The sequence below is a fragment of the Catharus ustulatus genome, chromosome 16 (assembly GCF_009819885.2).
Source record: "Catharus ustulatus isolate bCatUst1 chromosome 16, bCatUst1.pri.v2, whole genome shotgun sequence".
NCBI lineage: Eukaryota > Metazoa > Chordata > Aves > Passeriformes > Turdidae > Catharus > Catharus ustulatus.
Window position 1 is genome coordinate 13094344 of NC_046236.1, and position 10374 is coordinate 13104717.

Sequence of the window (10374 nt, forward strand, 5' to 3'; positions counted from 1 at the left end):
CACCTCGTTCCAATCCTTGCCATGAGCAGGGACACCTTCCACTGTCCCAGGGTGCTCCAACACCATCCAGCCAGGCCTTGGACACTTCCAGGGGTCCAGGGGCAGCCACAGCTTCTCTGGGAATCTTGTGCCAGGGTGATCCCACCGTCACAGGGAAGAATTTCTTCCCAAAATCCCATCTAACCCTGTCCCCTCGGTTTGAATCCATTCCCCCTTGTCTTGTCACTCCATGCCCTTCTAAAAAGTTTCTCTCCATCTTTCTTGTAGTCTCTCTTCAGGTACTACTGGGAGGATTTATTTTAATTGACTATCTAATTAAAAAATTAATAACACAGGACACAGAGAACAAATACATTAATCCAGACCCCTTTCTGGGGGGTGTCTTTTAAAATTATCCTATCTTTGGCTGCCCACGTGCTGCTGCTCTGCTGGCTGATTGCCCAGGCATGGTGTTAATGAACTTTAATGCCAGGAGAGCACAGGGCAGGGAATTACCAAAGGGCAAAATGCCAAATTCCAGCTCCTGGCATCTCCTCCTTGCAATGCTCAGCGTGGTGCTGAGAGTTTCAGCCGTGTTGGCAGTGGGGAGAGAAGGTCCTGATTGATTTTTAACTTCTGGGAGCGCTGAAGACCTGAGCAGCTGGTTTTAGCATCTCATACCTGTTTTGGAAAGCCGTGTTTTATGAACAGGTGGCAGGAAATACTGACAAATCCTTTTACCATCACAGCCATAGAAGCCCCAGCTCTCATCTATGTTCTCCGTAGGTCTGAGTGCTAGGGCGGGGCAGTCTCAGAGCCAAGCTTGTCCTCAGGCTCCTGAGGTGGCAAATAATAACAGCAGCACCTCGAGCAGTCCGTGAGCAGCCACTAGCGAGGATTTTTGTCACCATTCTCTGCTGCCAGCCCTTCCCGCCGGGGCGGAACCTTCGTGCAGCGGCCGCCGCGTCCCCCCGGCGCCGGCGCGGCGTACCGCCCGCCCCTGGGGGGCAGCTTTGGCCGCGTACCGGGGCGCGGGCCCGGGCGGCGGCGAGGCCGCGATGTTCACGGCGGCTGCCGAGAGCTTCCTCAGGCAGGCGAGGTGAGACAGGGGACGGGGACAGCGCCAGGGAGCCCTGGGTCAGGCAGGCGAGGTGGGATAGGGGACAGGGACAGCGCCAGGCAGCCCTGGGGCCGGGCGGGGATGCTGGCAGGGACGGCCGGGCTGAGCGGGGAGCCGGGCGGAGGGGAGGGCGGTGCGTACCAACCCTTCACCCCCGAGCTCCCCGAGAGGGCCCGGCTGGAGGGCCCCGGTCCTGACAGCCCCGACTGCCCCGGCAGGGAGATCCAGGAGGAGGAGCTGCGGAGATTCACCGCCCGTGTGTCCGCCGTGCTGCAGAGCCCCGAGCCGGGCCCCGAGGCCGTGGATGCGCTGCAGAGGCTGCACCTCACCGTGGCCGCCACCAAGTACCCCCGCAAGTGAGTGCCCGTGGGTGTCCCGGGGCTTCGAGGAAGCAAAGCGTTACCGTCCTGAGAAAAAGAAAGGAAGGGCGTGGTCAGGGCTTTAAAACCCGAAGTTCAGTTTAAACACAAAGCCCCTCGTTGCCTTTCACCCCCATGCTAAGCAGAAGGTGCCCATCTCCTTTTGCAGCAGGAATAACAAGGGTTGGTGTCACCGAGATCTCTGTCCAAGTGCGCTGGGGAACAGCGTTCAGAAATGAAAATGATGAGTGGCATTAATCACTGCCAGTGGGGATCATCCCAAAACCAAGAATATGCAGGAAATAAACATCTGGAGCTTTTCTTGCCTTGCAGTGATGTTTACTGTGACTCTTGCAGGCTCGATGGCAAGTTTGTGGAGCTGCTGCAGACTGTGCTGTGCTCACCCAAAAGTCCTGAGCAGATTCAGGTGTTATGTGCTGCCATCCTGAGAGAGATGTCACCTTGCAATGATCTTATCCTCTCCTGTGATGAGATTCAAGATACAAAGCTCTTGAGCCTGGTATCCTCCGTCCTTCTGGCTCAGGTAAATGGCCTGTCAAGTCAGAGATCTTCCCTTGTCAATATGGATTTGCTTTTTGATTGTTCCCTGCTCCTGAGCTCCTCCCTGAGCTCAAGGAGAGTGAAAATCAGTTGGAAGTATGCAGGAAAAAGCAGAGGCATTACGATGTTCATTTCAGGGACCTCATTATTCTGCTTCACGTAGGGAAAAAGTGGCAAATTTTTGTGTCCAGCCCTGCACAACAAAAAGTGCTTAAAATTGTAATGTTTAGACACTGAGATCCTGGAAGCAAAAATAACCCTTTAGTGCTGGCTGCTGGAATAGATTTCACACCAGGGCTGCTTGAACATGGAAAGCAAAAGATTTTGGAGTGAATTTGCTACTTCTTTTTATGATATTGGCTTCCATGTTCACACATAAAAATATATGTAGAATCTATAAAACATTTAGGGCTGTATATGCATATGACACTTCAAAGGTCCAGATTCTCCATGAAGAGAAGCAAAGATGAGGACCTTCCTGCTTTGAGTGCTGCCTGGGGAACAAACTGGAAACTTCTTCTTTTTGCTCTCCTTCTTTTACTTTTATTGCTAAAGGCAAAATATTTTTGTGAAACTTCTCGTTCTGAGTTTCACTGTGTGCTTAAAATGTCTCCAATGTTTTTGACATTCATCTGAGTCTACTTAACTAAAGGAAATGAAACAGAAACCAGTAATGTATTACTTATATGCTGCCTCACAAAGCTCCTCTCTCCCATATCCAGCCTTGAGACTGTCCTGCAGTTCCACAATGTAAAAACACACATGAGCAGCCCCACAGTTTGAGATCTGTGAATTCAAATTGCAGAAAACCTCTGTACATTGTGTTAAAAATCCCCTGTGCTGTGAGTTCTTTTTGTGTTTGGTATTGGTGCCTGATGGAGGAGATTGGTCTCTAGTAATGGTAGATTATTTATCTTCACTTCTGCTTTATTTTTTAGGAAAACAAGGGTGAAGTGGCAGCTGTGGGGCAGCGTGTTGTGAAAGTCCTTGAAAGGAGACTGCCCGAGGGCCAGAGTGCTCGGTTCCTTCTTCCTGTCCTGGCAAATGTCATCAGCCTTTCACCAGAATCTCTAACAGAAGGTAAATCTATAGGAAGGGCTGACATTGCCACCTGGCTGTGATCTGGGTAGTGATCAGAAGGCTCTCAGTTGGAAAATGCTGTCAAAAGTGACATCTCTGCTCCAGGGAAAGGGAACTTAGTGGGTGAGATATATTCCACCACACAGAACTAGGACTTGCAGTCAAATCCTGGCCATGGATTTATATAACAGGGTCATGTACTCTAGTTGAGATCTCCAGATGCAGCAGGAGTGTGGAACTGTAGCTATCCTGAAGAGCATCAAGCTGAGAGAGAGAGAGAGAAACAGAGATGTGCCTGTGCATGTGGTCAAGAGAGCAGCAGAAACAACTAGAGGTGCTCTTCATCAGAGAGGCAGCACTGGATGAGTAGTGGTGAGTTGACCTAGGAGAGCATTCCAGGCTTAAAATGCTGAGGAGTTGTGAGCAAGAATGAGTTTCTGGGAGTTTCCTGTGAGGTTTGTGTGCTGGAGAAGCTTTGGGAGGATGTTGGGCTGCCAGAGCAGGAAGGATCACCTGCCCCAGCTTCTGTGAGTTCCCAGTGAGGGAGTTGTGCCCTTGGTGAAGCCAAACACTGCCTGAATAAACTGACAGTGTTTTTGCACATTCCTCCTAATAGCAGCTGTGGATGGAGCCAAAGGAACAAGTATCTCTTAAATTATCTTGGTTCCAGCACTCACTCCCTGACTAAGGTAGTGTGAAGAGTGTAGAACATCCACCAATTTCTTTGTGGATTGCTGGATCAGAGAGTGATTGAGGCTGAAGAAAAAGCACAGCAACTGAGGGTTAACAGGGACATGTTGCAGAGGCTGCTTCTCTGCCCAGTCTAACAATGACCCTGTCTCTTCCCTTGTACAGAACAGACCAATGTTGTCAGTAAAAAGCTGGCTGACTGGCTGAGGTATGCAAGCATTCAGCAAGGAGTGGCTCAACCCTCTGGAGGCTTCTTCTCCAGTCCCAGGACCAAACAGGTGAGTGCTGAGTTACCATGGTGACCTCACAAGGACATTTGTTAGTCTGTTAACTGCTGGTTTGGATTCCCAGAATTGCCTTTTTTTGGAAAATAGTAGCCTAGAAGTGCTGCTGTTGAATGTTTCAGCTGGAGAGCATGATCCAGCACACTGGCTTTTCTCTCTTTGGATACTTGCCCTCCTGCAGACCCCAAACAAGGGCTCCTTGTCTACCTGGGCTCAGTGGGGTTTTCCCTGCCCTCTCACTCAGCCTTTCTCTGGGGCTCTGACCTGCTGTATCTTTTCTCTCAGCCTGCTCCTATCACAGAGGTGGATGGTACTGTTGCCACAGACTTCTTCACAGTGCTCTCAGTGGCTCAGCACTACACACAGGACCAGTGGCTCAACATGCAGACCTTCTCCATGCTGAGGAAATGGCTGCTGTGCTATGGGGGCAAGGAGCTGAACACCCTGAATCCAGGTAGGGATTGAAGGTCTGCAGCCCCAAGAGGGCTGTGTGCTCACAGATGTCATATGTGGTGGCTGTGCCAGCAACCCAGCAATGTCCTCTCTTTCAAACTGATTAGATATTAGGAAGAAATTCTTCCCTGTGAGGGTGGGAAGACCCTGGCACAGGTTGCCCAGAGAAGCTGGCTTGCCCCATCCCCAGAAGTGGTCAAGAGCAGATTGAACAAGGCTTGGAGCAATCTGGGAGAGTGGAAGGTGTCCCTGCCCTTAGCAGGGGCTTTGGAACTGGATGAGCTTCAAGTCCCTTCCAGTCCAAATCATCCTCTCATTCTATGATTCTGAGTGACAGGAATATGGGCTTGGGCTAGGAGCAGGGAAAGTTTGGGAGGGAATATCACAAAATCTCCTGACTGATACATACTGATCCTTCCTTGGGGAATTACTTATTGGGTGAGTCTCCTGTTTTCAGACAAAGCCCCATGGATTCCTAGGTAAGAAGGCCTGGGTGATGGGAGACAGCATCTCCTTAGTATTCTTGTAACATTCCCTTCTCCCTCAGCCTCCTGTTCTTCACTCTGCACCTGGGGACACTCAGCTGCCTTTCTGTTACTGAGCTGCTGCGTGGGTGACACTGCCTGTGACAGGCTGACACGTGTGATGTTTATTGTGCAGATGACAAAGCAGGAATGGACAGGTGTGTGACATCCATGGTCCCCACTACAGGCACGGCTGGCCGGCTGCTTCCCCCCAGGGAGCGTCTGCGGGACAAAGCCTTCGAGTACTGCCAGCGCCTCATCGAGCAGAGCAACCGCCGTGAGTCTTGCCATGAGCCCTCCTGGCAGTCCTCTTGGTAGTGTTCTCCAAAATACTTCTGGTTTGCTGCATGTTTGGGCTGGGATCTCACTCCCTGGAGTCCACAGTTAGGCTCCTAGGGATAGGGCCTGCTGCAGCTGCTGGGGCGAGTCACTGAGCAGCCCTGAGCCGGGTGTTGGGAAGGATTTGGAGGCAACAGTCTTGTTCTGCCTCCTTGATTTGCAAGGGAGGCTGTGAAACTTGGTTCTCATTGGCCTGAATTTAGGATCAGTGTGTGTTCCTGCCTGTTCTGAAGCTGGGGTTAGTGCTCAAACTGACAGCCTCATATTCTTGTGTGGGTTCAAAGCTTAACTTGGACTTGTTTCTCCCACAGGGCCCCTGAAGAAAGATGATGGAGACCTGCAGAAAGCTGTAAGTACACAGTGGTGGGGCTCAAGCTCTGGGAGTTGTGGCTTCCCCCATTCCAGTTATACTCTCTGCTCTCCTGCAGTGTCTCATTGAGGCAGTGACAATCATGGACATCATCTGCAAACAGGATTCCTCCTACGTGTGCCGTGCTGTCTCCTTCCTGAAAATCCTGCACAGCAGGATCTGTGGGGATGCCACTTATGCCAGGGCACTGCTGCCTATTGCCCAGTTCTTCCTGAACCACAGTAAGTCTTCAGCTCCCACCCCTTCCTCCACAATCCAGTCTTGCCTATTCCAGCACAGTCTTTTGTCCTGGCAGTTTGCTGCCTGCCAGAGTTGGTAATTCCACCTTGCTCTGGTATGAATGTTCCCACCCCAGGTCACCCAGGAGTTGAGGTGTGCCCTGCTCTTTAGGGGAACATAACCCAGATCTCTCTTAGCCCCTGGAGCCTGGCAGGGCTGCTGGGTGGGCTGTGCTCAGCAAGGGGCTGTGTCCTTCCAGGCAAACTGGCAGCTGTGGACTCAGATGCCATCTACAAACACCTCTTCACTGACATCCCAGCTCAGCTCTTCCACAACCCATCACTGGCCTTCGAATTTGTCCAGTTCTGCAAAGACAACAGCCAGCTCTTCACAGACTCCTCCAGCATATTCAGGCAGAGCTTCCCAAATCTCTTCAAGGTACAATATGTTGGAGCTGCAGAGGGGAGAGCCTGCTTCACATCCTCTTCTGTTCCCTAGAACTTCATTTTTGCACCCCAGAGCCCTCCATGTGCCTCCATGGCAGTGCTAGGGAGAGCATAGGCAAGAAGAATTGTGAGTTTGAAGGGGAGGAGGGTTCTGGGTGTGTTTAGCATTGCCAGGAGTGAAGAGTCTGGGTTAGCAGGACTGTAGAGGGCTGGGGAGCACAGTTACCACAGGACACAGCACTTTGTTTCTGGAAAAGTTTAGTGAGTTGCAGCTTGCCAGCCACTGAACCAGCTGCCAGAGGCCTGTGTTAAACTTCTAACAGGCTCCTGGGTTTTGACCAAACCCTCAGACTTCTCTGGTTTTGCTTTTCAGAAGTGACTTTCCCTTCCCCATCCCATCTGGTCACAGTGTGGAGTTGTCTGGGTGTGTGATGGAGTAGCAGGGATGGTGCAGCAGTTTGTGCTTGTTCCTTGCAGTTCCTGGCATGGAACAGCCCACCTCTGATCTCTGAGTTTGTGGATCTTCTCCCATTTCTGCTGGATGCAGGCACAACCATTGAGATCTTCCATTTGCTGCTTGACCTGCCCTGTTTGACAGCAGCTCTGGACATCCAGCTGAGGTAATGCACCTCCCTTCCTTTCACTTGTTGTTAATCAGCATCTTAACACTGGCCAAAGCCCAGTGCACACTTGTGAGCCTCAGCTGTCACAGAGCAAGAGGCATCACTGCAGTCAGGTTAGCACAGATGTCAGCCCAGTTTTCCTTGTAATGTGTTGTACATGGGAAGAGAAGGTGACCAGCTCTCACATTTCGGTATTGGGCTGTCTTTGGGGCTCAGGGAGCTGTTGCCATTCCCTTCTCCCTATCCAGTTCCAAATGATTGCCACATGTTTGAGTTTTCCATGAGCTACCACCTTAGTACAGAGGTGAAATACCTATTCTTCTTTTCCTGCTCTTAGCCCTGTTTTTGGCTTTGTTCTTCTGAGGGCACACAAAATTTTCTTCCTGAGATCTTAATTGTGAGTTTCCATGAAGATGGGGTAGGACTGGAACTGGCTGTATCTCTGTTCTTCCTGACATGTCAGCTCTTTCTGGAGTGCTTAGAAAAGAGACTCATGCTAGAGACAGATCTTGTTGGGCTTGGATGACTGGGGGATGCAAAGTTTCCCTTTCCCAGGTGTGACACAGAAGCACCTAGAGCTATTGCCTGAATATAAACATCATCAGGTTGTCTCTCTGGTTCCGGAGAGCCTGGATTAGACCAACTTGCTGTTCAATGTTCAGGACCCCAGCTCTTCCCTGGCCCATTCTCACAGTGCAGCACATTCTGTGTGTTCCCTCCTAGGGCAGCATCTCTTCCTGCCTCTGAGAAGGCTGGGGGTGACCCAGCTGGGAAACCAGCCACGTGTCTGGAGGCCTTTCGCCACCCCCTGTACAAGAGCATGTTCCAGTATCTCCTCCGCACCAAGTCTGCTCCCCAGGATGCCCCGGAGAGGTAGGAGCCTCCTGAGTGTGGTTCAGCCATCCAGCTCTGGGAGGCAGCACTGGGATTACTGGGAAAGGCACAGCTGCTCTGAGCTGGTGTGAGGTGGATTTCTCTTCCCTCTGTCAGCTTTGCCAGTGCTCAAAGGCCTTGTGGGGAATAGGGAAAGGCAACTGGGAACAAACCTTCAACAGTAACTTCAACAGTAACTCTTCTTTTGCCCACAGTCTGGTTCCACTTCGGCAGCTGCTGGGAGCCCTGGCTGGCAGCCCAAGAGTGGTGCAGTGTGCAGAGACTGTCCCTGTCTTACTGGAGCTCTTTTTCAGGGTGGTGGCAGAGGTGGGTCCTTTTGGGGGAGTTTGGTTCCCAGTTGTGCTGTAGGGGTCTCCTCTTATGTAAAGAGCAGTCGTAGCAGCAGAATTGAGAAGATGCTGCAGCTCCCAGAGAGGGATGCATGAGTAGAGGGTGGGATTGGTACTGGCATGAACCAGCACTGAGCTGGCCACTTGATGCAGAGAAACAGAAAAGCTCTGTGGAGCAGTGTCAGGTTCACTCTGTGCTCTCAGCCAGCTGTGAGAGGGAGAGATGAGAGTACAGTGAGTGCCTGATACCTGCTTTGTGCACTGCTCGCCTCCTAGATCAGGCAGTTTCTCTGCCAGCTGTCTCACCTGGCTGGTTGTTTTGGGGTTTGGCTGCTGGATGTCACTGGTAATGCTGAAACAAGGGCTGGCTTTCAGTTTGCAGATGGGTCTCTGATAAACCAGCTGGTGGTGCTGCTGCTGCAGAGGAGTGACCAGCTCTATGAGATCCCAGCATTTAAAGAGGATGTGTACAGGTGAGATGAGATGGGAGGCACAGCTCAGCTCCCAGGCCTTCTCCTGGCATCCCAGGGCAGCCCAGGAGCCTTTTTGGCCCAGTCCCCACTGTGACATATATTTAAAGGGTGCAGAATGGGGGCTGCACCTTCATCCCAGCTGGGAACATCCTGAGGATACAGCCCTGTGCCAAAACCCCTCCTGGCTTTGGGCATCACCACCTTGCCCTGGTCTGAGCTGTGCCCTTCTCTCTGCTCCAGGGTGCTGGGCTCACAGCTGGCAGTGCTCTGCAGCCTGCGCCCTGCGCTCGTGGTGGAGCTGTCCACAGAGATCCTGGAGTTCTCAGGAGCAGTCAGCAACATCCAGAGCAAGGAGGCCATCTTCACCCACATGGTGAGCAGGCTGCTCCAGCTGCACTCTGCTGCTCTACCTTCCCTCTCCTCCTCTCTCCTGATTTTCTATTCCCTAAAACTCACTCCATTCCCTTTCCCTTGTTCCCTGGCCCCAGGCGTGGGCTGTCGGCGAGTACCTGTCGGTGTCCTACGACAAGCGCTGCACGGTGGAGCAGATCACACGGTTCTTCGAGACCCTGGAGGCCGTGCTCTTCGAGATCACCCAGCTCCGGCCACAGGCCAGCACCCCCAGCTGTGCCCCCCGTGCCATCAGTGTCCTCATGGCCACCTTGACCAAGCTGGCAGCCCGCAGCCAAGACTTGATCCCCAGGTGAGCACCAGCAAAGGGTTGAAACGTGCAGATGTCCGTGGGTTTGCTGGTGTTAATTAATAATTGAGTCTGGCAGCTGAGAAGGGACAGAGGTGAGCTGAGGAAGGGCACAGTTTGGAGGAGTGGGATTAATCTGTCACCTGCACTAGTCTGTTGGAGTTTGCACACTTCAGTGACCTGGCTGGGTGAAAAGGTCCTGCCAGCTAATATCCATGTCTTTTCTCTCCCACAGAGTGTCCATGTTCCTGTCCAAGATGAGGACATTTGTGCAGAGCCCTGCTGCAACCTCTGTTTACTGTGAGGAGGACCTTGAGGAGATCCTTATACGGGCAACTGAGCTCATGAACCTGCTGAAAATGCCCAGTGTGGCTCAGTTTGTGTTCACCCCACCCCAGGCCAGCTCACGCTTTCAGAGGGAGGTGAATGACTCCCTCCCTTTGGCCCTGAGGATGGTCACCCAGTTCCTGGAGCCTGCCCCAGGCTCCATGCCAGTGTGAGGGCAGGAGGTTTCTGGAGTAACTCACTGGACACTGCTGACAGTCAAGGCTGAGGCCCTGATCTTAACTGGAAAAGAGGAACAAATGATTTTGAATGAAACAGAGAAAAGGAATAAGGAGAGCTGAGGCTGCTCTTCTGGTCTGAAGCTTTTTATTTGTATTTCTGTGTCCTAGTGCCTGTTGCTTTTTTATCTCCTAAGCTTGTCTTATCCCTTCCTGGTGAGTATACATTGCAAATCCTGCTGGATTTGTGTGAATGTTGCAGGAGAGTGAATGGTACATTAATACCCTGCCAGCACACCCTGTTCCTTTGGTGATGTGCTTCTTCACTCCCCTTCTCTGCCTTGTTTCCCGTCCCCTTTGCTCTCACTACACCTGCATGTGCTGCTTTTCTTGCCTCTCCTTGCAGCAGATCAGGCAAAGGCCTGTGT

The 10374-nt window shown here is 51.9% G+C and overlaps 1 protein-coding gene across 2 annotated transcripts; it reads left to right on the forward strand.

Annotated features, from left to right (window-relative positions):
* Positions 1-996: 996 nt before the first annotated feature.
* Positions 997-10248, forward strand: AP5Z1 (adaptor related protein complex 5 subunit zeta 1). Of its 2 annotated transcripts, none has more exons than XM_033073788.2 (17): positions 997-1078; positions 1318-1455; positions 1816-2002; positions 2958-3099; positions 3955-4067; positions 4359-4527; positions 5187-5327; positions 5701-5738; positions 5818-5980; positions 6238-6416; positions 6902-7044; positions 7771-7920; positions 8136-8247; positions 8646-8743; positions 8984-9116; positions 9232-9446; positions 9679-10248. In XM_033073788.2, exons 1-17 carry the CDS (start codon positions 1038-1040, stop codon positions 9941-9943), a joined length of 2427 nt encoding a protein of 808 aa, XP_032929679.1. In that variant the 5' UTR covers positions 997-1037; the 3' UTR covers positions 9944-10248. The 2 variants fall into 2 exon arrangements, with proteins under 2 accessions (XP_032929679.1, XP_042635707.1); XM_042779773.1 differs by having other exon boundaries at positions 1048-1130.
* The last annotated feature ends 126 nt before the right edge of the window (positions 10249-10374 follow it).

Excerpts from the sequence above, each read along its gene's own strand:
- AP5Z1 (XM_033073788.2), top strand. The coding sequence starts at position 1,038 with ATGTTCACGGCGGCTGCCGAGAGCTTCCTCAGGCAGGCGAG. Across the intron at positions 4,068-4,358 it reads CCAGTCCCAGGACCAAACAG|CCTGCTCCTATCACAGAGGT; the intron begins GTGAGTGCTGAG and ends CTTTTCTCTCAG. Across the intron at positions 6,417-6,901 it reads GCTTCCCAAATCTCTTCAAG|TTCCTGGCATGGAACAGCCC; the intron begins GTACAATATGTT and ends TGTTCCTTGCAG.